Source organism: Giraffa tippelskirchi, chromosome 2 (assembly GCF_054371585.1).
Source record: "Giraffa tippelskirchi isolate mGirTip1 chromosome 2, T2T-mGirTip1v1.2.pri, whole genome shotgun sequence".
NCBI lineage: Eukaryota > Metazoa > Chordata > Mammalia > Artiodactyla > Giraffidae > Giraffa > Giraffa tippelskirchi.
This window is the reverse complement of record NC_137276.1, coordinates 42,045,739-42,073,143: the sequence shown is the minus strand read 5'-3', so window position 1 is coordinate 42,073,143 and position 27,405 is coordinate 42,045,739. Positions and strand designations below refer to the sequence as shown.

Below are 27,405 nucleotides of genomic sequence, written 5' to 3'. Positions count from 1 at the left end.
CAACTGGATAGATCTAATCATAGTAACAATAGAGATAATAAATGTTACTATTTTAACATGCTTTTTCTAATGTGGTCACTGTAAATTTATGTCTCTAGCCTACTGAAATACTAACTCCATGGAACAATTACATTTTGGACTTCTCTGGTAGCTCAGAGAATCTGCCTGCAATGCGGGAGGTCCAGGTTCGATCTCTGGATTGGGAAGATCCCCTGAAGAAGGGAATGGCTACCCGCTCCAGTATTCTTGCCTGGAGAATTTCATGGACTGAAGAACCTGGTGGGTGACTGAAACACTCACTCCATAGAGCAATAACATTTTAGGACACAAAAATGCCCTCCACATGAGCACATGCCTTCCATGTACTCAAATAGATTATGTGTCAAAGTGAAGTCTATCACAGACTTAGGAAACAAAGTTACAGCTATCAAATGGAAAAGGTGTGGGGGAGGGATAAATTAGGAATTTGGGAATAACAGATACACACTACTATAGATAAAGAGATAACCATTAAGGACCTACTGTATACTCAGTATTTTTTAATAACTTATATGAGAAAATAATCTGAAAAAAATAGATATATGTATAACTGAATCACTGCTATACACCCAAAACATAATGTTATAAAGCAATTACACTTCAATAAAAAATAATTTTTTTATTCTATAGACCTCCCAAGGGCTTGGTTCCAGATGTTCAATTCAAATGCAAATTCCAGGGGGTCTATGTCCAAAGTTTTTTATTTTACCTTCATGGTAGGGACCCAGGTAATGTGTACTATAGCAAGCTCCTACAATCACTATAGATTGCTAATGCATGCTAATTTGAGAATCTTTTTAAATTTGTCAATTTACCTATGAAGCTTGGCAAACAGTAGAAAATTGAACTCTAAATTGTACCTAATAGAATGCTTTTGTCAAAGAAGGGGATGAAGAGCATCAGGTAGATGAAATTCAACAGTTAAAAAAAAAGACATACCTTTAATAAACATCTCTATTATCCTAATCCCTAGTCCTCTTAGTCATAGAAAATTGCATTTTTTTTTTTGTTTCTTAGACATCTTTTGAGAAATGCCTTATTAAACACACAAATATAACATCCCATATATGTATACACATCCCACTGCAGGGAGAGAAGTAAAAAAAAAAAAGAATGGGGACTAAAACATATCTACAGCTGAATATTCTTTAAGAACACATATAATGGTCCTCATTTTTATAATAGTTGCATAGAATTCTATTAAAGAATATATATTTTATAATACATGGCTATAATAAGTATAATTCATCTAATTCGTTGCTAACATATATGTTTCTAGCATGTAATTTATGATTACAATGAATGATGCTTCCCAACATTTCAGAACTACTGATCCAAGTAATAATTATGATCAGGATGGTTCAGTCTTCCTCTGAGTACATGAAGGAGTCATAATCACGGTCAGTGTATCTGCCCTTCTTGAAATGGGTGGTAGATACTGCAGCACACAAAAATTTTACTCGTAGCATATAGCACATCCTTCTGTCTACCTTTCTATGTGATTCCTTTGCCTTCTAAGAAATCTTTTTTTTTTTTTTTGTCTTTCAAAAGATGAGAGACCCTTTTCTCTTCTAAAACCCTATTTATTTTTTTTTTCTGGCCAAACTCTGCAATATGTGGGATCTGAGTTCCCTGACCAGGGTTTGAACCCATATCTTCTGTGCTGGAAGCATGGTGTCTTAACCACTAGACCATCAGGGAAGTTCCAAAACCCTACTCCTTTTGCTTGTCCTCTTTTTTCATCTTACTCCCTTTGCCCTGAATGTGCTTTAGTCTCTACATGCTTGAGGGTCACTGTGTAAGGATAACCCATGCTCTCCCATGTGTACGCATGAGGTTTCTGCCCACTCTGTCTCTGTGAGAAGAAATCCGAACATCCTATATGATAAGCACTATATAAGTAGATGGAGAAGGAAATGGCACCCTACTCCAGTATTCTTGCTTGGAGAATCCCAGGGATGGGGGAGCCTGGTGGGCTGCCATCTATGAGGTGGCACAGAATCAGACACGACTGAAGAGACTTAGCAGCAGCATATAAGTAGAAGAAATAAAAATAACAAAGTACAAATATCTATTTGTTTTAAGTGGCTGTCTTTCAGATTCTAAATAAAATGTGGAATCCTAAATAACATTTGGGTGTCTTTTTCTAAAGAGACACTGGAAGCTACATAAGAACATTGTTGCACTGCACAAATACTACTCTGACCAGATACTAACACACCAAACATAATCACTTGCATTTACATAAGTCCATACATGCCAAAGGCACGCATAATGTTTTAGAGTCTGTAAAACACTTTCATATTCATCATCCTAGTTTTAAAGCTAGAAAATATTCAATCCATTTCAATAGCCCATTAGTAAATAATGCCTTTTAAACTTACACACGTGAAATGTGCCATTTTAAGTATTCCTATATATCTTATTCTACATATATTTCTTTCTTCAGAGTGACAGTTGCAATGTGAAAGTTTAAATTAATAGCTGTTTTACTTTTCCCCCTGTGAAAAAATTTAGTTTCTAGGCACTCTGTTTTTATAAGTAAGCAGCCACAAAAGATTAGAAAAGAATTCAGCACAATGAATTTTCTTGGCAAAATAATATATTAGCTAAACGGTGTCTATTAAATCCCCAGTGCCCCTGTCAGCTGGTTTTAGTGCTATCCAATAAATGACAAAATAAGCTTTTGTGAGAATTTTTCAATATCCTGCCATGTGGTTATAGATTTCAGAGTTTCTTCCTGTCACTTTTATGCTGCATTTCTTTACAAAACTGACAGCCAGCTGACAGGGCAAGAAAAGTTAGAAATATTGGGCTGGTGGTGAAATTAACAAAATTTTTCCTTTGGAGGAATAAAACATTTATTCTAAGTGTAGAAAAATAAGCTATAACTTTCAGGAATAAACTATTTCTCTTAGTCATACTGTCTGGAATCATATTTATCTCTTACTTGTTGTAAAAGCCTGGGCACATGATCTAGCCTATCTAGAAAACTGTTTAGATAACTATGCACTTCGGTTTCCTCATCTATCAAAAAGGCCTCAGAAGGTTATTGTGGGTGTTGAATGAGCAATTATCTAGAAAGTACTTGGTACGAAGCATGTCATTGTAACAATATGGCTTGGATTCACGTGGCCCTCTTTTAGGTAGTAGGTGTGTGTGCGTGCATGTTAAGTTGCTTCAGTTATGTCCAACTCTTTGTGACCCTATGGACTGCAGCTTGCCAGGTTCCTCTGTCCATGGGATTCTCTGGGCAAGAATACTGGAATGGGTTGCCATGCCTTGATCTTCCTGACCCAGGGATGAAACCCATGACTCTTACGTCTCCTGCATTGGCAGGCAGGTTCTTTACCACTAGTGCCACCTGGAAAGTCCCTTAGTTCATAAGGATGCATTTTAAATAGTCTTCTAGAGTCTACATTTACAAAAAGACACCTGGGGTTGTACAATAATACTGCTATATATGAAACCCTTAGTTTTCCAAATAATGAGTAATTGTTAATAGTTGATAATAATTTTAATCCACAACCAAAAATGGGAAGACTGTTGAGAGAGAAATGAAGAAAAGAATATAATAAACCTATTGCTGCCATGGTTGATCATGATCTTTACATTCTGGATCTATTTACTAAAGTGTTTACTTCTATCTTTGCTCACAACTCAAACATGCTTCTCCCAATTTAACTTTTTATAAAAACCTGTCTCATCTGCTTTCTCACTCAACCACCCACAGTTACTGACAGCTACCAACCCACATGCAGGAAAAGTTCTGATGTCTTCTCAAGGAAGGAGGCTAAAAATGCTACAGTTTGAGGCAAGCAAACAGACCTGCCTGGAGCCACCAGGAGGGAAATTAAAAGGCAGGGGACTTAGTTTTGCTTCCTATGGTGTTCTTCTTTCTAGGAGCTTAGGATTCTATTCTGCCCAAACAATATGAAACATACACACTTTGGTTAAGTAAAAGAAGGAGGTTGGAACATAATGGACATAGTGGACAGAAGCTACAGAAACAGGAGAGAGACATTTTTTTGCTTTTTCTTTCTAAATCTGGAAGATAGTATGTAAATAAGAAAGGTCATCTTAGGAAGCAAAATCCTCAAATGACATAACCAGTTCCTGAGCCCCACAAAAACAGGACAAGGTATTAAGGTATCTACAGAGACTTGATACTGCTGTCCCTGGTGAGTAAGTTATGATGACACTTCACTTGAAAGCACAGACTCCTGGTTAAAGGTAAACTCATATTCGTATCATTTCCTTGAAGTACAATTAATATTTGAAGTTACCTGCAATTCTTAATGTAACTAAGAAATAAATTTGGTTATATTTTATCCATGCTATAGTTAAATACTGCTCTCAAGAAATCATGTTTTGTTTTAAGGTTAGTATAAGGGCTAATCAGAAAATAATAAGCTGCTCATTAAATAAATGGCTGGCGACAATGTACTATCTACCAAAAAACAGCCTTGGCCACACATCCAGCATCTAGATAGAGAAGAACATAAGGGGCTGGCTGTCATACTGACTTCAAGTCAAATGCAATCAGTAATAAGCAATTAAAAAAATATATATATATACACATACATATATATGCATATGTATGTGTATGTATGTATGCATGCATGTAAGAAAGAGAGAGAGGGGACCTAGCATGGTAAAGAGAAATAATAGTCCCTTTTCTTAGTAATAAAAAAATTCCTTGTCTTCTTCCTCAGCAAGAGGGTCAGTGGGTAAACAGTAGTTATATTTTCATTTTCTATATACCTCCCAGGAAATCAAACAAATCAAAAATGCATTTGGAAACTGTCTGCTCAAATCCTGTATCCTCTATCTCGTCTGATAGAACGGAAACTCCTTACAGGCACAGCTGTTCTTTTGCCATAAATTTGAATCTGAACATCATAAATCCTCAGGAAAAGTTCCAGAGAAAAGCTAATAAAACTTTCTAGTGAACATTTCTACTACAGCAGGGTCACATTTCAGGCCACATTTAAATCCCCATACTGGCAAATTCAGTACCTCCCTTCCCCCACAGAACATGCTCCATAAACATTTACAAAATAGGTGCTGAAACCATTTTAGCTGATAAAGAATAACAGGATTCCTAAAGAGTCACCAGGCCATTGCCATCGCTGATCTGGAAGGTGTGAATTAAGCTTCCTTCCTGTGGGAGAGGCATATGTGTTCCTGCCCTCCCCCAACCCTCCATCCTGTCTGCAGACACCTGCTTGGAGAGGATTTCTGGGAACCTGGCCTCCCTGCGGCAGTCCTAAAGGTGAGAATGAATGCCTGCGACAACTGCTCAGTCCTGGGGTTTGGCAGCAGACTCAGACCACTAAATTAGCAGGGAAAGTTCTGCCCTTTCTTGATTCTCCCTGCAGGAATCAGCTTCTCTTTTCCAGACTCCTCATGGGTCGTGGGCTAAAACACACAATTCCATTTTCAGAGCTGACAAAAGACTGAGCTCCAGAGGAATAGGTCATTGGCACTTCCGTGTTTCCCTGCAGGCACTGGCTTTGTTCTCCAGAGACAGGAGGGAGCTGGCAGACACCTGCCAGTGAGAGAGAGGAGGTCTCTCACTGCACTGCTGTGCCAGAAAAGTGTGTGCAGCTACTTCAAGGTAAATGTCACACAGTAGTGATGAAGATGATAAATGGAAGAACTCTTACTGTTTGTTATTGTGTCATCAAACTGCCAGAAACAGAATTACTCATATTTTTTAGGTGAAAGGCAGAAGAGTTTGATATTTGAAAACGTGCTGCTACTGCTGCTAAGTGGCTTCAGTCGTGTCCGACTCTGTGCGACCCCATAGACGGCAGCTCAACAGGCTCCGCGGTCCCCAGGATTCTCCAGGCAAGAATACTGGAGTGGGTTGCCATTTCCTTCTCCAGTGCATGAAAGGGAAAAGTGAAAGTGAAGTCACTCAGTCGTGTCCGACTCTTAGCGACCCCATGGACTGTAGCCTACCAGGCTCCTTCGTCCATGGGATTTTCCAGGCAAGAGTACTGGAGTGGGGTGCCATTGCCTTCTCCGTTTGAAAACGTACCTACCCTCTATTCATCTTCAAGAAAATCATACGTTATATATGTGTGAACTTTCTGAAGATCATGAATAAGTGACCAGACATTTCTTTACTGTTTTATATCAGACATTTTTCTATCTATAAATCAATATTTTAAAATCTCTATGAAAATTACCCACTTGGGGAACTAACATCCTATTTTTGCAGAGACAGAGGGAGTGACTTAAAGAACTGTTATGGAAGAACTCTCTCCAGTAGGAGGCACGTTGTCAGGAACCTCTCCATCTTAGCAGGTGAAAGAGGTTAATTCCTGGCCCTGCAGGGGTCTGTAGATCCCCTCCCCTCCAGCTGATTGCTGGATACCACCTAGAGTTGTTAGAGTCTCGCTATCACCCTGGATCCAATCCCTTTCCCATATTGTACCAAATCATGGATGGACATCAGAGGAAAGAAAGCAACACCTCTCTCTCCCAGGAAGCTGGAATCTGTACTCAGGGAAACAGATCATTCTCTCTGGGCAAAACTGTAACAAGGAAATCAAAATAGAAGAAAGTGGGCTCAGGAGAGAAATCAGAGTGATCTGGTTCTTCAAATAGAAGGGAGAGGCAGGGGAAAGAAATATGGAAACAAGAGTATCCTGAATGCATTACAATTGCCCATTCTTTGTTTTCTTAAAGATGACTGCATTACTACATGTTATTCGGACTAAACTGCACCCCCCACCACCACCACACATACAAGTTCATATGCTGAATTTGCTTTTGAAGCCCTAACCTCCAATGTGACCTCTTCATTACAGAAGTAATTAAAGTTAAGTGAAATATAAGGGTGGGAACCTAATCCAATATATCTTTATAAGAACTGGAAGAAACACCGGGCTTCCTGCTCACAAAGGAAAGGCCACGTGAGGATACAGCGAGAAAGTGGCCATCTGCAAGTCAAGAAGAGAAGCCTGCGGAGAAGGCAAACATGCTAGTATCTTGAGCCCACACCTCTAGCCTCTAGAAATGTGAGAAAATAAAATATGATTGCTGACGCCAACCAATCGATGGTATTTTCTTATGGCAGCTCCAGCAGACAAATACATTGCTTGTGGATTCTGTGAGCTAACAGCCTAGCATTAAAATACCATCCCCTGCTTTTGCTTATCATGGTTAGAGTTGGTTTCTGTACTTGTACCAAGAAGTACTAGTTACCACATTCCTATAAACATTGGATTTTACATTTTATCTCATGTGTGACTCTGGGGGAATCTCATTGTCTGATGGAAAATTTGAACTGACACTCCGAAGTGATGTTTTTCAAGGATCGTTCAAATACGATTAAAAAAATCCAAAATACACTCTGTCATGCTTCTTTTTGTTGTTGCTGTTTTTAACAATCTGAGCCCCCGATGGAATGTTTTAGAAAGATCTCCTTCCTATAACTTGGTATAAATATAGTCTTATTCTACGGGCCCATTAAGCCTCAGAAGAGAGATATCAGCCTAACTTGTGAAGCGAACAGCACTTCCGACATCTCTCTCTGAAGTTGGGCATTGGATTGTTCTGGTCACAGAAAAAAGAAATGCCCAAGTTGTTCCACAGGATGTCTCTATTCAGGACCCCATTTCAGGGCTCATGCTTTTCCACAGTTTATGAGGACACTTCCTTCCCGTGTTCTTTCAGGTGACAGCCTGAAGCAAGAATAGGGAGCTCTGCTTCGTGCCCAATTATTTCTGCTTTCCCATGTTTGAATAAATGGCCTCTGTCTGCCAGTGTATTCTCAAGAGTAGTAGTCCTAATGATATTCTGGACACGACCGTAAGCTCAAACAGGTACTCCGTGTGCCAGAACAACACACAGTGTCGTATAAGCCTGTATCCTCCACAGTCCAAGTTCAGGGCGGGCCCTTTCGATAATAATGAATAAGTGGAATTTCAGCCAACTAAATATTTGAAGAGCGTATTTCCTGATTCAGTATAAGAACTCAGTGAGCACCAAAAATGATCAGTAAAATTCTCATTGAAGTGTCCTATGGAATTCAGCCTAAAAATGATCCATGTTCAACTACAAATTTACCACAAATTAAAACGGCAATGTTATCCAAGGTTGTCTCTGTCCAATTTTTAAAATAATATCATCTGACAACAGACCATTCATTCACCCAGTCCAACCCCTTCAAAGATAAAAATGAAGATACACATTTTACCTCAAAAAAATGAAGATACATATTAGACTAAAATTTGGGTCTCTTTCCACTTAAGATGTTGCTTCCTCCACTACAATTCATTCTACACGACAAAGGTAGATTAATAATTACTACAGAAAATAATGATTAAAAACAAATATGTAAATTATTCCAGGCAAGAATCTAATACAGGTGCTGCTACTGTCATTTAAGTGATGCAGAAATGGAATTATGGTGAGGTTAAGTAACTTGCCCCAGGGTACACAGTGACTTGTTGAATTAGGCAGCCAACTCAGGCCTCTGACTTAAAGTGTAGGTTCCTGGGACTTTCCTGATGGTCCAGTGGCTAAGACTCCATGCTCCCAATGCAGGGAGCCAGGGTTCTATCCCCGGTCAGGGAACTAGATCCCAAAGGGAACAACTAAAAGGATCTCACATGCCAAAACTAAAGATCCTGGGCAGCCAAATAAATAAACAAATATATTTTAAAAAAACCAAATAACCCCTTTACTGCCCCTCAGAAGTGCTGAAAAGAGTTTGGTAAAGTCTGAAGATCTAGATCTTTACAGGCTAGGCCAGTAACCAGGCATCTAACCCTAGTTGAGTCCCTTGTTTTCCCTAAGCTTTGTTTTATCTATTAAAAAAGAAAAAAAAGAATGTGGTTGAACTCCAAAGTCCCGCCCAGGGAGAATGTTTGGCTTTATTCAACCTTGCATCCTGGAATGGTGTTTCTCCAGCATTTCCAAATTCATATAATCTCCCTCTTGCCAATAAAAGTAATTTGTTTCATGTATAAGTAAATGAAATTTACCATTTGTTCACATTAAATGCCTTTCAAAATTTTGGGGAAAATGTTATAGACCAATCTTATTTTAGGTTTGAGAAATTTGGGCTCTTTCATTTTTATGGAAAATTCATTATGTATCTAACTAGATGTAGTTTAAAAATCCTAATGCGATGTTTAACTACAGCCATGCAAATTGGAAAAGGAAATATTTTTTCAATTGCTTCAGTCTTTATACCTTACAGTCCATCTGCTGCCACAGCACTGATTGGGATGTCAAAATTGGAATTAGTTACACTCAGAGACAATCAGGAAAAGGGCCAAGGCAGACTGCGTCCAGGTCTCAATAACCTGTGATTACTGTGAAAGAAGAAGTTTAAAATCAAGAGACCTAGTTTCAGGCTGTAGCTTTGCCACTTACTAGCTATGTATCCTTGGGAAATTCATTCAATGGAATAATAATTTGAGAGTTTGAGTTCTTGAATCAAATGACGTGTGTGCAAATCCTGACTCTGCCAGTTAACATAGGCACATTCATTAAATTCTCTATGCTTCTGTTTCTTTAGCTATAAATTCAGACACTGCGACTGCCTATTTCAGAAGGTTGTTGAAAGGATTAAATAAAACATGATATTTAATAAAACATTTATCAGAAGGTCTCCTTCCTGTTAAAGGCTCAGAGTTTGGTATTAAGACTAGTATCTGTATTTCAAGTGAGACCATTGCAAGGTAAAGTTTTATTAATAAATAACAGTCAAGTTTCTACATCTTTAAAATCAGGATACAGTAGTATGTACCTCGGGTGATTGTTGTCTAGATCAGATGTTGGAACCCAAAGAAAACTATTTTGTAAACTAAAAGCACTGAATTATCATTTGGTTAACACACGTAAATTGTTATCATAAGATGACCTTGTAATTATTTTAAAAATATTTACTGAGTGTTTAGAATATAAAAGACACCAGACTAAGTAATACGAAGAATATAAAACAGATGTGGATTCTATGCTTAAGTGATAACACAATAACAGTGGTGCCTCTAATACAAGATAGATATATGGACATCAAATCCATACTCTGGTTCAAGTATTAAAAAGGAAAGTACAAGTGCCAAAGATGTCATGGAGAAAGATTAGATAAGACTGGTAGCTTTAAATCTCTGTCATTATTCCATGCTCATATTTCAGAAAGAATATAGCCTACTGGCCCTTAAATCAAGTTTAGATTTATGCATCTGATTTTCAAAACCTTTTGTAATCTATCCCCAAAGACAATCGTCTATTATGTTACTTAATAACTCTATTGGTTTCTTCTGAGGACATAAAACACCAGGTTCCAATTTTATGTCTTGGCTTATTCTTGGCTCTTGGATTTTTCTATCTTCTGTACATACCAGATTATAACCCATCCCTTAAATCCCAGCTCCATCAGGAAGTCTTCCCTGATGATTTAGACTGATCCACTCTCTGTATCACACTCCTACACACTTTATTTACATATATATTACATCAAATAATAACCTGGAAGAATTATCACTGACCTAAAATAAAATGAGAAGCGTCTTGACAGCAGGTTCTCACTCTGACTGTATACATGCTATTTAATGTCTGTTTTGTAAAATGAAAGCTTTGTGGATTATGTAACTCTAAGGTTATTTCCTATCATTTATTCGATATATAATATGCATCTACTTGTGCTAAATTCTATCCTATGTGATGAAGATACAGTGGCAAAGAAGAGAAAGTATCTATCTTTCTATGATTGTCTCCTGTTAGCTCAGTGATTCTTTTATCAGCCTGCATCACAGAATCACCTTGGGAACTTGTTAAAACTGTACACCCCCCCCCCACACACACACACACAAGTTCCTGATGCAGTAGGTGTGGAGTAGGGTCCCAAATTTTGCATTTCTCAGATGATGCTCATGCTACCAAACCAGACACCATACCTAGAGTCTATTCTAGTGGAATGGCCATATTTTTCACTGCTGTATTGTCAGTGCTTAGAATAAATATTTACATAAGAGAATAAATATGACTCTTTGTTAATTGACAAAGAGAAATCTAATTTTTTCCTTAAATGATGTTATAGAAGGAAAAGTACAATTCTATTAAAAGACAGAAGGAATACTATAATCAGAAAAATAAGATAAGGAACAGCTTATATTCAAAGAAAAGTGAAGTAACTTCCAACGTAGAGAAAGGAGGAAGAAGATTAGAGAGACCTTTGAGGAGTAGCATATTTGATCTATTCCTCGAAGGACACACACATTTATTTTAAAAATGCCTGTCATAGCTAGAAGTGTTTTAATTAATTTATACAATTAACATATAGTGAATCCTTTTTAAAGCCCTCAAAGTCAATAGAATCTTTACATTCTGATGTAAGGTTTGATATTTGGAAATAGTTAAACATCATATTTTTGCCAAGTCTTGTCAGAAAATTCGTAATTTAGTTGTATAACTCAGCTTGGTTGAAAACAAGGTATGCCTTTGAGTTAAGACACCAGTTTTCTAGGATTACTTACAAATGGAGCCCTGAAACAATTTCTGGGCAGGAGTTTAAAAATAATTTGAACACTGGAAGTTTCAGTGAATTAAAGTTATAGTTTTTGAAGATGATTAGCTTGAAGAATGGCCCCCATTTGGCCATATACTCTGATGTTTGTTTAAAAATCACTCAGTATAGCTGGTATTTTGATATATTGAAAGAATTGATATCTAAACATGAAAGATGCCATGTAAAGTTTTTGTTTTTTTTTTTTTTCACATTGTATGCCATGCTATAAATATCTAAAGTTTAAACAAACAGGAACAGAGAAAGCACTGTAATATGGAAGTTCTTCCAAGGCAGGTATATGAAAAGTATGCATTAGTACCAGGAGATAGACAGGCTCCTAAAAATTCTGTGTAATTCTAGACTACCCAGTTTAAAAGTAAATATTAGTTTATGTGTTCTGTGCTTTGAGCTACATGCTGGGTCACACTGGAACTCTGTGAAGGGGGCACATATTAAAACATTCTTCTAGTTTGGAATACAGGAACTAAAGAGAACATACAAGGCCTCTGATAAACGGCACACTCTTACAGCCTGGCTTTTCCCTTCTTGTTTGTCCCCAGAGCTCCTCAGCTACTCTATTCACCCATCCTTTGAGTTCAGGGTATTTTCACTGCAGGTCAGCATGTCCTAGCTCTACTGCGGCTGTCAAGTCGCTAAGTCGTGACTGTCACTTTGCGACCCATGGACTATAGCCCTCCAGGTTCCTTTGTCTATGGGGATTTCCCAAACAAGAATGCTGGAGTGGGTTGTCATTTCCTTCTCCAGGGGTTCTTCCTGACCCAAGGTTCAAACCCGTGTCTCCCACATTGCAGGCAGATCCTTTACCATCTAAGCCACCAGGGAAGCCCATGAATACTAGAAAGGGTAGTCTATCCCTTCTCCAGGGGATCTTCTCAACTCAGGGATCAAACTGAGGTCTCCTGCATTGCAGGTGGATTCTATACCAGCTGAGCTACCAGGAAAGCCCATACCTTTTAACAGAGCGTACTAAACTTTGGCCTGATAGAAATGAAAAAAGCAAATACTTCAAGTCCCTTTGTTTAGATCAACGATTCCTAAAGTGGTGTTCCTGGACCAGCAGTAAAAATATCAGCTGATAATTTGTTAGATATGTAAATTCTCCAGTCTCACTCCAGAAATACTGAATCAGAACTGCGGAGGGGAGATGGGGAGGCCTAGCAATCTGATTTAACTAGCCATGAGTCTAGGTGAATATGATGTATGCCAAAGTGTGAAGACACCTGGTTTAGATCTAACCAGCAGCAGCAGTAAAGAAACTCTCTTACTATCACTATACAAATTTTTATGAACAATTTATTTTAATAGCCTATTATCACCCACATGATTGACCATTTAATGTACACACAATTATACATGCCATCGGAGAAGGCAATGGCAACCCACTCCAGTACTCTTGCCTGGAAAATCCCATGGACGGAGGAGCCTCGTAGGCTGCAGTCCATGGGGTCGTGAAGAGTCGGACACAACTGAGCGACTTCACTTTCATTTTTCACTTTCCTGCATTGGAGGAGGAAATGACAACCCACTCCAGTGTTCTTGCCTGGAGAATCCCAGGGATGGCGGAGCCTGGTGGGCTGCCGTCTATGGGGTTGCACAAAATGTCTTTGCCAGAATGTATGTTAAAAAGTCATGGCTTTCTCAATAAAGGTATGATATGAAGAGACAAATGAACCAAATGAGCTTGTTTTTAGTTTTCTGAAATACCATCCTCAACTCCCCTCTACTCCTGCCCCACCTCAATTAAAAGAATCTGGGGTGGGGGGACACTTTAACTCCACTTGTTTGACTTAGTATGAATAGAATGCTAGATTTCTAATTTTAAAAAAATAGATATGCAACAAGAAACAAAGGTTTACTGTACAGAACAGGGAACTATAGTCAATATTTTATAATAACCTATAATGGAAAATAATTTCAAAAATAATATATGTGTGTATGTATAACTGAATCTCACACACACACACACAACTTCTATCGAAATTTAGTAACGTTTATCTTTTTGCAAGTTTTTCTAAATGTCCTATGGAAATCTAATAACATATGAGATACAAAATTTTACATATATTTGTGTAGGATATAAGATTAATATACATTAATTATAAATCTGTTATATTTAAATTGTTAATGACATCATTCAAGATGCTTCTATTCTTTTTTCTGCACTTGATAAAACAAATATTCTCAGAGAAATGTTAATATATCATACTATGATATTTTTTCTTTCCTCTTATATTTCTTCTGATTTTTGCTTTATGCATCTTTGTTTCTTTGTTATTGTGTCTAATGGCTTATGATGTCTATCTTCTTTGTGAATTGTACCTTTTATTGTTAAAAATATCCATCTTTGCTTCATTTAAAATAAATACATAAATAAAAGGAAAAAATTAAAATGAATAAAAATAAAAAAGTAATGCATGTAAATGAGCATGCATGAGTTTATGTGTTCTCCCTGCCTGAGTAGGTAGTTGCATTTTAAACAGGTTATTTTCATGACGCAGAACTTCTGAAATCATGAACATTTCACAAATGATGAGAACTTCAGGGACCTTAACTAGTTGTAATGCACGGTGATATTAGGCCCCTGTTCTCCAGCCCCTTCCCTGAAGGATGGCACATGTCTCTGCTCCCTTGTGATTGTCTCTAGTACTGCATCTGCTACCTGCTGTTATGATAATCAATTCAGGTCTTTCAACCTTGCTAGATGATGAAGTCCTTGAGGGCAGAAGTTTTGAGTTCTTTCTGTTCTCTGCATGCAAAAATGTTTAATGAACGAATGCATGTTTGTTTCTTGCACATCATTACAACCTACTCTTGAAGCATTTTATAAATTGGCTTTTTTTTTTTTTTGCTCATGTCCTGGCATTTGATTCCTTAGAACTGCACTTTCCAAGATGGTAGTCATCAACCACATACGCTTCTGAGCTGTTGAAATGCTCTACTCTGAACTGATATGTAAAATACTAGGCTTAAAGCACTGGGTTTCAGAGACTTGGCACTACAAAAGGTAAAATATCTCTTTGTATTTAAATATCAACATTTCATTCATAATTTTATACTGATTATAGGTTATAATGGTATAATTTATGTTTAATACTATTAATTTTTTACAAAATCAGGGGGGGTAACCCATTTTGAATGAATAACTATGTCCAGGCCTGCCCTGGTGGTCCAGTGGCTAAAGCTCTGAGCTCCCAAGGCAGGGTGCCTGGGCTTGATCCCTGGTTGGGGAACTAGATCCCACATGCCACAACTAAGATCCTTATGTCTCAACTTCCTACATGCCACAATGAAGACCCAGCACAGCCAAATTAAGAATTAAATAAATATTTTTACAAAGCTATGTCCAAACTTGTTTCAAATAACTATTAACACACTTGAAGGTAAATGGATACTTTGTCTGATTTATACGTAAACCCACACTCATCTCAGATGTATTCCTTGAACTCTGATATCCAAGGTACATAAAAATTTTTTTTCACTTTTTAAATTTTTTTTAATTGAAGGATAATCGCTTTATCGTAACACAATTTTTTGATGAAACTTAAAGTTTCATAATCTCTTCAAAAGGAATATGTAGAATAAAATGAGTCTCTGCTTGAGTTAAGACAGGCTCTGAAGCAGTACATTTTATAGCTTTGTAATGCAATCTACATATGTAATATTATTTTTCTAAGTAATCACATTAAACAAAGTAAAATGAGTGATGTTAAAATATATTTTCCAATGTATTAAAAATATCACTTTAATATGACAAAATTAAAATTTAATGAGGTATTTTACTTTTTATAGTTTTCAAAATCTTGCATTTAACTAGTACACCTCAATTAATGTTAAATTTTAACTGAAAATTGTTTTGATTTAAATTTAATATATTTTATCATTGCAAAAGTCAATTCCACACCCAAGCTGCTCTGAACATACTAAGAAGTCTTCCAAAAGTCTAAGTGAATATCAGTTTTTACATTTAATAAAAGTCATGAAATTAAAAGTTCAATCTCTCAGTCACGCTAGCCATTTTTCAAGTACTCTAGTGGCCACAGTACAAGGCAGATGCTCTGGAGCTATGAGGGACTAACTTAGATAAAAAGTCAGGCTTTGCAGGTTACCGGCTGCCTAGCATATCACCAAGCTTCAATTCTAATTGCTTGTTAAATAGAGACAGACCCACATTCCACATGTTTCAACTTCTTCCAGCAAAACTAGCAACAGAAGAGAAACTAGTTTCCTCCTTCCTAACAGAGGTGGTGAAATCATTGCATCAGTTAATAACAATCAGAGGCAACTTAAATGCCCAAAGAATGGTTAAATGCATTTAACTAATCCGCTGTAGCCATAAAACTCAACAAATACATTGGTTAATATAATTAAGAAAAAAATGTTATTTTGAAAAGATTGACTGCTGAGTGCGCGCACAAAAATAAACGTGTAAGGACCAGACACCTCTCCTCAGATATTGACTGAAGCAACAGGATGGGGGCGGGGATGGAGCTAGCACACGCATTCAGGTTGTATTTCTGGACAGTTATTGTCCAAAATTGAGTTTCTAAAACAAGCTATTACTTTTGAACTTTAATGAGAAAACCCCAAATCTGCTTTGAAATAACTACATTTCCCCCTCATTGCCGGCACTGTGATTTTAAATATAGCTTAAAGGTATTCTACTAAAGAGAAACTGACACACGGAAATACTTCTACCAGAACACAGAATCGCCGCCTTAATCGCTTTCAGTTAGCGGTTTCCCGCCGGTCAAACGGAAGCAAAACCGCCCTTGACGTCATAGAAGGCGGCCTCTCCTCGTTACCATGGTGAAGTTGACGCGGCCATCTTTACTGTGGTCGACCCACACCAAGCTTTTCCCGGCGAAGGCAGTGGAGCGCCGTAGAAAAGTTTGCAGAATAAGAGGTGAGAAAGGAATCATGCGCCTCAGGAAGGACCAAGGACAGAAAGCATTCGTTTAGTTAGGAGAACATAGAGGCGCAGATGCTGCGGATGAGCGGAACGCTTCAAACAGAGTAGTGAGGTTTCTGCCCGGAATTTGAAAGTTGTTTCCGTTGCTCAGCGGAAGTGTGGGTCGGAAGAGGACGACTTGAAGAAGCCTTTCTCCGCTGTGTGGCGGCCGGAATCATGTCGAGTTTGGCGGTGAGAGACCCGGCAATGGATCGATCACTGCGTTCCGTGTTCGTGGGGAACATTCCGTATGAGGCAACTGAGGAGCAGTTAAAGGACATTTTCTCGGAGGTTGGTTCTGTTGTGAGTTTCCGGCTGGTATACGATAGAGAGACGGGCAAACCTAAGGGTTATGGCTTCTGCGAATACCAAGACCAGGAGACCGCTCTTAGTGCCATGCGGAACCTTAATGGGCGGGAGTTCAGCGGGAGAGCGCTTCGAGTGGACAATGCAGCCAGTGAAAAGAACAAGGAGGAGCTAAAGAGCCTAGGGCCTGCAGCGCCTATCATTGACTCACCCTACGGGGACCCCATCGATCCAGAAGATGCCCCTGAGTCGATTACCAGAGCAGTCGCTAGTCTTCCCCCGGAGCAGATGTTTGAGCTGATGAAGCAGATGAAGCTCTGTGTCCAAAACAGCCACCAGGAAGCTCGAAATATGTTACTTCAAAACCCACAGCTGGCTTATGCGCTGTTGCAGGCACAAGTAGTGATGAGAATCATGGATCCAGAGATTGCTCTGAAAATTCTGCATCGCAAAATTCATGTCACACCACTCATCCCAGGGAAATCTCAATCCGTTTCTGGCCCTGGCCCTGGCCCAGGGCTCTGCCCTGGACCTAACGTTCTGCTAAACCAGCAGAACCCCCCGGCCCCTCAGCCTCAGCATTTGTCCAGAAGGCCAGTGAAAGACATCCCTCCTCTGATGCAGACCCCTATCCAGGGTGGAATTCCACCCCAAGGCCCAATGCCAGCCGCAGTTGCTGGCCCTGGCCCCTTAACTCCTGGCGCAGCAATGCAGCCCCAAGTTGGAATGCCAGGGGTTGGTCCCGTGCCCTTAGAGCGAGGGCAGGTGCAGATATCTGATCCCAGAGCTCCTATGCCTCGTGGGCCCATGACTGCTGGTGGCCTGCCTCCTCGAGGACTGTTAGGGGATGCTCCAAATGACCCACGTGGAGGGACTTTGCTTTCAGTCACCGGAGAAGTGGAGCCCAGAGGCTATCTTGGCCCACCACATCAGGGTCCTCCAATGCACCATGCCGCTGGTCATGACAGCCGGGGCCCTTCCTCACATGAGATGAGGGGAGGGCCGTTAGCAGATCCTCGAATGCTCATGAGTGAGCCCAGAGGACCTATGATAGATCAAAGGGGGCTACCTGTGGATGGCAGAGGCAGCAGAGACTCTCGAGGGATGGAGACTCGAGCTATGGAAACAGAGGTCTTAGAGACACGAGTGATGGAGAGAAGAGGAATGGAGACCTGTGCAATGGAAACCAGAGGAATGGAAGCGAGAGGCATGGATGCAAGAGGAATGGAGCTGAGGGGCCCTGGCCCCAGTTCAAGAGGCCCTATGACTGGGGGAATTCAGGGTCCTGGTCCTATTAATATGGGGGCAGGTGGTCCTCAGGGACCCAGACAGGTTCCCAGCATTTCAGGGGTGGGAAACCCTGGACCTGGCATGCAGGGGGCAGGTATGCAAGGAAGTGGCATGCAGGGAGCAGGCATGCAAGGAGCTAGCATGCAGGGGGCGGGCATGCAAGGAGCTGGCATGCAGGGGGCGGGCATGCAAGGAGCTGGCATGCAGGGGGCGGGCATGCAAGGAGCTGGCATGCAGGGGGCGGGCATGCAAGGGGCAGGCAAGCAAGGTGGAGGCCAGCCTAGCAGTTTTAGTCCTGGGCAGAGCCAAGTAACCCCCCAGGATCAAGAAAAGGCAGCTTTGATCATGCAGGTTCTTCAGCTGACTGCAGATCAGATTGCCATGCTGCCTCCTGAGCAAAGGCAGAGTATCTTGATTTTAAAGGAACAAATCCAGAAATCTACTGGGACTTCTTGAAAGGTTTTAGAAAATATTTGGTGGTAGTCTCACAAAGATTTTCTGTAGCATAGAGGATGGGTAGGTGCAAAAAGCTGACTTCTGAAACCCCACACTTGAATGAGTAGGGTTGGGTTTTTTCCCTTCCAGAACCTAATCTCATTTGTTGTCTTTTCCTTTATTTTTAATTGTGGGGTAGGGGGAGGAGGAAGTGGGTCTGTTTACTTTAATTCCCTGTAAATATACAAAAATAACTGAACATGATTATATACCAAATAAGATTACAACGGTTATGCAGTATTATTAAATGTGTCTACAAGGTGTTAAGCCCATTTTAAAAATACTGAGTAAAACAATGTGAAAACTGCATAAAGACTAAAAGATGACCTGTTAAATGGTAATATACTAAGATAGTTTAACATGTTTGGTTGTGTAAGAAAATAAAGATGTTTACCTCAGAATTACAAGATGTATTTTTTTTGGTAAGCGATTTAAGATACAAAATCCTACTTCAGGGGCAATAGAATGCTGTATTGGTTTAAGCATTGTCTTACTATAAATTTTGGAATTACTTCAGGATGTTAGAGCTAACCAGATAATTCTCAACTTGTGGTATTTGCAATTTTTTTTTTTTTTTTTTCTGAAGCTAAGGACACACCTTATTGGCGTGATGTTTATCCCACCCTTCCAGCAATATTTTGTCCTGGCCTTAAGCATGATTTTGCTAGGACAGTTCTAGGGTCAACTAAGTTACTTAAATCTGCTCTGATGAGACTGTATCTCTGAGTAATGTCCTATTTGTCAGTAGTATTGAATTAACTGAATCTAAATAATTCTCTCATGTTCTTCCCCAAAATCATTGTGTAGGGTCTAGTTGATCTGGACGAATTGGACTTTTCTTAAATAATCCATTATTTTCTTAAATTGTGGAAGGCTCCATGCAGTAAAGCTCTCAAGTTTCCTAGAAACTCGCTTCCATTACACAGATGGTATCCATCTGGTCAACCAAAATCAGGAATTAAATTTTAGTCTCAGCAACATTTAAAATGCCTTCTAGTTCTTATTTCAGAATTTGCTAATCTGTCACCATTTTATCAGAATAATTGAGGCCAAAGTTTAAAGGTATTCTTGTAGCCTGAAATGTGCTCAATTGGTTATTACTTTACTTTTAAAAGCAATAAATAAAGCCATTTAATTCTAATATGCATACCCATAAGACATTGAAAAGTCAGTAGGAGGTGTTGCTCACCACATACCTTTAGAGCTATGATTTATCTTTAAGCCTTTAGGATATGGAGACAACCATTTGTATGACAGAACAAGTAGTATAACAGAAATAACCCAAATAACACCCAGAAACACCTAAGTAACCAGTTGATCTTAGAAGAAGAAAAGCCAATATCTACTTACAGAGGGAAAAGAAAATAATTCAAAGTAAGCCTAGATATATTTTCCCTTTGCAAGGTTTTCATACCTTAAATGGATAATTGATTCTTCAAGTTTTCCTCCCTACGATGTTTCCTGCTGCCTGTTTTACTGTTTTATTGTTCATACTGTTAATTTCCCCATGTTTTCTATATGTGTTCCCTTATTGGAGGGGCTAAAACACTGCTTTACACCTGTAATAGTTCTTGTTAATATGAACTCAGTTGGCTAGGTTACTTCAAAATTGTACCTGCTGTATCCCAAAGCTTTCACTAAAAGACTTTTAACTGAAAACCATTAAAATTTTAACGTTCTTTGTTGTAGTAAAATGTTCATTGTTTAATGCAGACTGAAAAATAAAATTTAGGCTGAGTTTAGTATCTGATTTTTTTTCACAAATGTTTTATTCCAAAGTTAATCTGTTGAGAGTTCCATGGGGCCTGAATACTTTTTTTTTCTTTTAAATGAAGAAAGGCAAATCTAAAGAAATGACAGGAATGGATATAATTTTTTATACTGATTATCTACATAAATACTTGTGTATTATATATCCAACCATGTTTTTTCTATGGTAGGTATCAGTAATAACATCCTGGATATTCAGACATTAGGCTTCCTGTTATTTATATTCCCCACAGAGAGCTCTGTATCCCAGGAATGCCTTACAAGTACTGTGACTTGATTACTGACAGCACTTGTTAAATTGTCCTGCAATAATGGCAACCCACTCCAGTCCCCTTGCCTGGAAAATCCCACGGATGGAGGACCCTGGTAGGCTACAGTCCATGGGTCACAAGGAGTCGGACACAACTAAGCTAATCCACTTTTCCTTTCCCTGGTGGCTCAGATGGTAAAGAATCCACCTGCAATGAGGGAGACCCGACTTCAATCCCTGGGTTGGGAAGATCCCCTGGAGAAGGGAACAGCTACTCATGCCAGTATTCTTGACTGGAGAATTCCATGGACAGAGGAGCCTGGAAGGCCCCAGTCCATGGGGTCATAGAGTCAGACATGACTGAGTGACTTTCAGTATATTTTACTTTTACCCTCTACTCCCTACTCCCACTTTTAGTAGACCAGGAACTCTGAACATGGACTGTTTTACTCATTTCTGTATTCACTATATATAGCAAAAATTGCAAGTGAGAAGGAAGGAAAAAAAATTTATCAAATTTAGTGGAAAAAAAATCCTATTAACACATGAATTTTCCCACAAATAATTTAAATTCGACACGGAAAAAAATGAGCTCTAATAACTATTTGCATTAGAAAATAAATTAGAAATAGATAATACAAGCAATCACATTTACTCTGCTAAGCTGAATAGAATAGATTTTTCTCCCAATTCATACATGATCGGACTCAGTACTGATAGAGAATAAGAATATAAGCAATGCATGTCTACTACAGTCAGAATTGTGTTTTAACCCTGGCATCCTGAATTTTCCCATGTATGGGCAGACTACAAATAAAATCACAAATACACTCATAACAATAGTAAAGGTAGTGGGGTGGAACACAGATTTGGAAATGCCTCTTTATGGCGTATTCCTTTTGGACTGCGCATGTTTTTGGGAAATAAATGATCAGCTTTAATCAGTGCCTGCTCATCATCCTTTCATATTATTGGTTAATATCACAATATGTTTTAATGTTTGCTGATATCCCAAGACTTCTTGTTTGGGACAGTTTGATAAGATACAAACAAGATACCTGAATCTCAGCTAAAGGTAGGGTAATCCAAGTGAGATATGTATGACTTTTCAACTCTAATTCTCAGAATTCTAAAAGTAGATTTCTTTAAAAAAAAAAAAAACAACATCCTTAATACAATCACAGCTTGCAAAGCTTCTTGCTTTTCCATGCTGTGCCTGGGACATTAGCTAAGCACACAGAATCTTATTTCCTATGGTGTGTCAGGCCATTCTCTTAGGTCTGATGAGGTCTGAGGATAATTATGTGCAACAACCTACTGTGGCAGAGAAACTGAATTATCAGTTACATCTCACAGTCTTCTCACAAAAGAAACTGACAGCCTCTCAGTGCTTTACACTGCCAGGTAATCACCAGACAGATTTCTGATTGGAGCTTGCTTTTCTCAATCGTTTGTTAATATAGTGAAGACCTAATTCATTTTAAGGAAATGAATATATTTAAGCTAATAAATATAACTAATGTTAATACTATTGATAGTATTACTATTATATGATATTGGTATCTAGTACGCTAATATATTTCATATATATGTACACTTCAGATCTTAACTGAAACAGAGCTTTTAAAATTTTCGTTTAAAATTTTCGTATGCACCTTAGAACAAAGTTGAAAGTTCAGTTTCACAGATAATTCATATAACAAATGACCTTTCTCATGAGATGTTAACAGACATATTTCTTCGTGATATTTTTGTACCACAGTATAAAGCTTATGCCAGTAAAAGACATGTAATGTAACAAAGTGATTTGGGGTAGCATTGTCAAAAATAACAAACCCAGTGCTTATTTGCTATACGTAAAAATGCCAAAGTATGTACCTAGAAAAAGAACCGAGATGTTCTGGTTAATGACAACTCTTTATAATTAGGAGTTGATTTAGCTCCCAAAGGTAGGTAACTAATTATCAAGGAGTTAGAATAAAATATATAAATTTTAATCCATAATTGATTTTGTATGATTCAATATGTATAAATCTGCAGACATCTGAAATCCATCTCATATGTGTCACAAAGTCTGGTCATTTAGAAAAATCTTATCTGCTTGATTATTTATTTGTTGTCTTTCACAAAAGTAGACTGGTTAATTTCTTGGGCATCAAGTAATAAAACCAGGAGTTTCCCACAAGTTATTTTATTTAATTAGCTATTTTAATCAAAATTTGGCTTTACTATGTTACTAATATTCAGTAATTCTACTGCAAAAAATCTGTAGGCCACTTCAGTATACCTGCCAGCCTTTGATTTCTTTCCGACCTCAAATGGATTTGAAGGAATTTGTACCTATTTAGGAATTTACTTATGTATTTATCCCTGTACATTCCACAGAAAAAGATACAACAACAACATCTCACTTCCCAGTTTATCTTAAAGGTTCACCTTAATAATACTCAAAACATGAGCCACATTAAAAATCTTATATTTGAATTAATGTGATGGAAGGACCAATATGGGCTCCCTATGTGGCTAAGAGGGAAAGAATTTGTCTGCCAATGCAGGAAATGCAGGTTCGATCCCTGGGTTGGGAAGATCCCCTGGAAAAGGAAATGACAACCCACTCTGATATTCTTGCTGGGAAAATCCAATGGACAGAGGAGTCTGGGGTGCTACTGTCCACGAGGTCTCAAAGAGTCAGACACAACTGAGCGAGCATTCACACATGCATGCAGGGACCTATATAGGGCTTGCTTGGTGCATTAACCTTCATAAAGTCATATTCTATATCTCAAATGTAACATGTAAAATAATATAGCAATATAAATAAGAAGGACTAAAAAAAATTGCCAGACACAAACCTCGCTCTAAGAGGGTAAATGCAATCACCACCTATTAATAGAATATATTTGCTATCTTTAGGTAAACCTATAGTCAAAATGATTTCATCACTGTACACATACCAGACATCAGAGAAAAAATCCTCATCTATTGTAAGAAACAGAGAAATTACAGTATTAAAATCTCTAGAATCACATATCTCCCCACATCCCAACACCATTAATTTCGTCAAAGTTTTGTCCTGAGAAACTTTAAATGTCTTTGGACAAGGGACCCCAAATCTGTGGCTTGTAGGTCAATTGAGCCTGCAGATAGGTATTGTCTGACCAGCCAAGGTCCTCAAAAATTTTGAATTTGAATGCATTTACATATTTGCTCTTGTTTGTCCACAAGCCCACCTCTCCCTGAATCCCTGGATTTTATGCTAGGTTATTCATATAATTGCTTGCCATTCCTTGTAATGCTTTGAGTTTATAACTCCTGCTTTTACTCTGCTTTAAAACATAGCTATTAGATTTGATGGAAATATTTAATTTGTATTTTTAGATACCACATATAAGTGAAATCATATAATATTTGTCTTTCTCTGTCTGATTTATTTCATTTAGCTTAATACCCTCTATATCCAACCATGTTGTCACAAATGGCAAGATTTCATTCTTTTTTTATGGCTGAGTAATATTCCATTGTATGTATATATACATATGCCACATCTTTATCCATTCATCTATCCAGGGACACTCAGATTGCCTTTATATCTTGTCTACTGTAAACAGAAGAAATCTTGAAACCATAAAATCAACATGCTTATGTTTCAGTGAGAATGAACTGTCAACAGAATGCTGCTGCTAAATATTTTTCAAACTTCATCTATATATCCCTGTGCACCAAAAAGAAAGGACCATTATAACCAAAGCAGCTAAAAGTAACTGCCCAGCTTTTATTCTGTTAATTTATTTTCAGTAGTTTTATTGAAAATGGCATGAAAACCATATGCTCTGATCTGTGCCTTTAAACTCTGTCTTTGAACTTGATCATGACTGAAAGTGAAAGTGAAAGTTACTCGGTGTCTTTGTGACCCCATGGACTATACAGTCCATGGAATTCTCCAGGCCAGAATACTAGAGTGGGTAGCCTTTCCCTTCAAGATTAAGAGTACAAATTAAGCAAATCAACTTTTGTAAATTAAGCAAATAATGCTTTTTTCCCTAAAGAAAAGTTTACATTGTATTCAAGTGACTGAGCTCAAAACACTTGTAACAACCAACAACTTAAATTCCAATCAAAGCATCATTGTGAGGCTGTGAAGATGACCTTGAAACAGTGAATTTACTTCTCTCCTTTTCACAGGTGTTCAAACAACTTGTATTCTAGTAATCTGGGGCTTTGTTTTCCTAGAGGGAAAACAAAATTTGCTTAATTAGAATGTTTTGGGAGATAATTTATAGAATCTTTGGTTGGTGGGGTAAACAGGTTTAATAACTACCCCCTAGTAAGTGCTTTTGCTGGGAGGTGCAAACTAGGCAAACTAGGAGCCTTGAACAAAAATATCCTTGATTTAAAATGGCCCAAAGCTGTCCTTCCTGAGGAATTAGAGCTGGATTATCCTGGGGAGAAAAGAGGCTTTTCTGCATCTCTTGTCCATTGTCCTTTTTTCCCAGGATGATTCATAAAGAAGAGGAAGATGGATGAGTTGGCCACTGACCTAGCCAGGGCCAGCCAAGGCAGGATTGTGAAACTCATCTCCTGTGATCACTGTGGTGAATTTAGCAAATTACCAGGACTGAAAAATGTTGTTTCAACAGTGGGTAGAGTTTTTTTTTTTTTTTTTTTTCTTTTCCTCTAGGCCCCACCAGAAGCACAGACCTACTCTACATGCAACTGGAGGCTGCTACCCCAAGCAAGCAGTGCCCTTTCCAGCTCATCTTCAGTTACTCTGTGAGTCTTTTGGGTCTTACCTGCCATACCACTAAAGGTTTTTTTGTTTGTTTTAATAAGAAAAGAAAGAAAAATTCACTTACATTGATACAGACATGGAATATAATTGTTTAAAATATTTTTACTCTAACATGCCTTTTTTTTTATTTACACAGTGATCAAATATTTTGAATGATGAAAGGTACCTATAATAATGGAATTTCAGGCATCAGCCACAAGACTGAGGGTAGGAGAGAGATTTGTTTTTGAGGAAGGAAGATGGTAGTAAGAGCCTCTCAAATGTTCCAGAACTAACACAGATGTCAGTTATAAGTTCCATGCCCTCTTCTGGAAGACTGAGTCATGGTTAATAAATAAAAAGTTTCTATCAAGGAGTTAACTAATGCCAAGCACTTGACATACATCATCTCTAAGCTGACTAAACTCTGGAAGCACTAAGGAGAAATATGCTTAGAGAAGTGATCTAGTTTGCCCTGAGTCACATAGCCTGTATGAGGTTGAAGCACCATTGAATCTAAGTCTGTCCAGCTCTCAAGCCCTACTCTCCCTGTCACATCCTTTGGCATTAAGAAGGAGACAGTGAGAGGACAGCATAGTTTTCATACCGGGGACCGAAAGTAAAGGGAACATCAAGCATCATTTCCACTAAGTAAGGAAGCTTATCACAGTCTAGAAAAGGTGATTTTTAGGCAACAATGAAAGATTTATAAAATCAATCTTTTGTCCTTCTTTTTCCAAGAATCAAGTACTAAACTGGGGCTTTGGCAGAATAGAGAGAAATAAATAAAATACAAAGCTAGAATGAAAACATTTATATGGAATAACAATAGATCATTTTAAGAAATATATAAAAATATTATCTGCTGGATAGGTCTGGTCAATATCTCATTTAAACAGTACTGAGATTTATTTTTCCAGTCATCACTTTTTTTAAAAAAGTTAATAATATACAGTTTACATGCCATAAACTTTACTCATTTAAAGCATTTCATGAAATATTTTTTTCGTATATGCACAGAGTTGTGCAACTTAAATTTAGAACATGTTCATCACCCCAAAAAGAAAACTTGAACTCACTAGCCTCACTTTTTATCCTCACTCATCTCCCTACTCAGCCCTAGGCAGCCACTTATCTGCTTTCTGTCTTTAAAAAACGTAGTTCTGCTATGAACATTTATTTGCAAATTACTGTGTGCCCATTTGCTCAATTTCCTTTGGGTATATATCTAGGAGTAGAATCACTCCATCATATGATAACTCTATGTTAAAGCTTAGAGGAACTGTCAGACTGTTTTCCAAAGTGGTTGTACTGCTTTATATCCCACCAGCAACAAATGAGCATTCCAGTTTCTACACATCTTTGTCAACCCTTGTTAATTTATTTTTATTATAACCACAGGCTTCCCTGGTGGCTCAGATGGTAAAAAAAAAAAAAAAAAAAAATCTGCCTGCAATGCAGGGGGCTTGAGTTCTATCCCTGGGTTGGGAAAACCCCCTAGAGAAGGGAATGGCTACCCATTCTAGAATTCTTGCCTGGAGAATTCCATGGACAGAGGAGCTTGACAGGTTACAGTCCATGAGTTCCCAAAGAGTTGGATGTGACTGAATAACTAACACTTTTTTCTCAAACATGTGTGAAGAGGAATCTCCTTATAGTTTTGATTTGCATTTCCTTGATGGCTAACAATCAACATCTTTTCATCTGCCTATTAGCTATTTGTAGATCTTTGGAGAAATGCCTGTTCCATGTAATCTATTCACTGTAAATAGAATATATAAATAAAATAAAATGCTTTATGATTTTAGCATTTCTGTTTTATGCAGTAGATCATCAGATGACTATCTCTAAAACAGGGGGAAAAAATAATTCTTTTATGATTTAAGAACTGACCTGAAATAGGAGGAGTCAAGTTGCAGTGGTAGAAGTTATCGTTTTCAGTTATATTCTTATACATTTTTGGAAAATGTAGGTAATGATTATCA

At 38.2% G+C, this 27,405-nt stretch overlaps 2 protein-coding genes across 5 annotated transcripts in view; one reads left to right on the top strand and one right to left on the bottom strand.

The window, feature by feature from the left end:
* The window catches only part of PRKG1 (protein kinase cGMP-dependent 1), a 1,340,287-nt gene that overhangs the window by 545,761 nt on the left and 767,121 nt on the right, over positions 1–27,405 (bottom strand). The window lies entirely within an intron of this gene.
* On the top strand, positions 16,672–19,033 carry CSTF2T (cleavage stimulation factor subunit 2 tau variant). 2 transcript variants are annotated; one of them, XM_081557241.1, is made up of 2 exons: positions 16,672–18,186; positions 18,364–19,033. In XM_081557241.1, the coding sequence occupies exons 1-2, from the start codon at positions 16,719–16,721 to the stop codon at positions 18,591–18,593; spliced, it is 1,698 nt and encodes a 565-aa protein (XP_081413367.1). In that variant the 5' UTR covers positions 16,672–16,718; the 3' UTR covers positions 18,594–19,033. The 2 variants fall into 2 exon arrangements, with proteins under 2 accessions (XP_081413367.1, XP_081413359.1); XM_081557233.1 differs by having other exon boundaries at positions 16,672–19,033.

Coding starts and splice junctions, on each gene's coding strand:
- CSTF2T (XM_081557233.1), top strand. CDS start 16,719: ATGTCGAGTTTGGCGGTGAGAGACCCGGCAATGGATCGATCACTGCGT.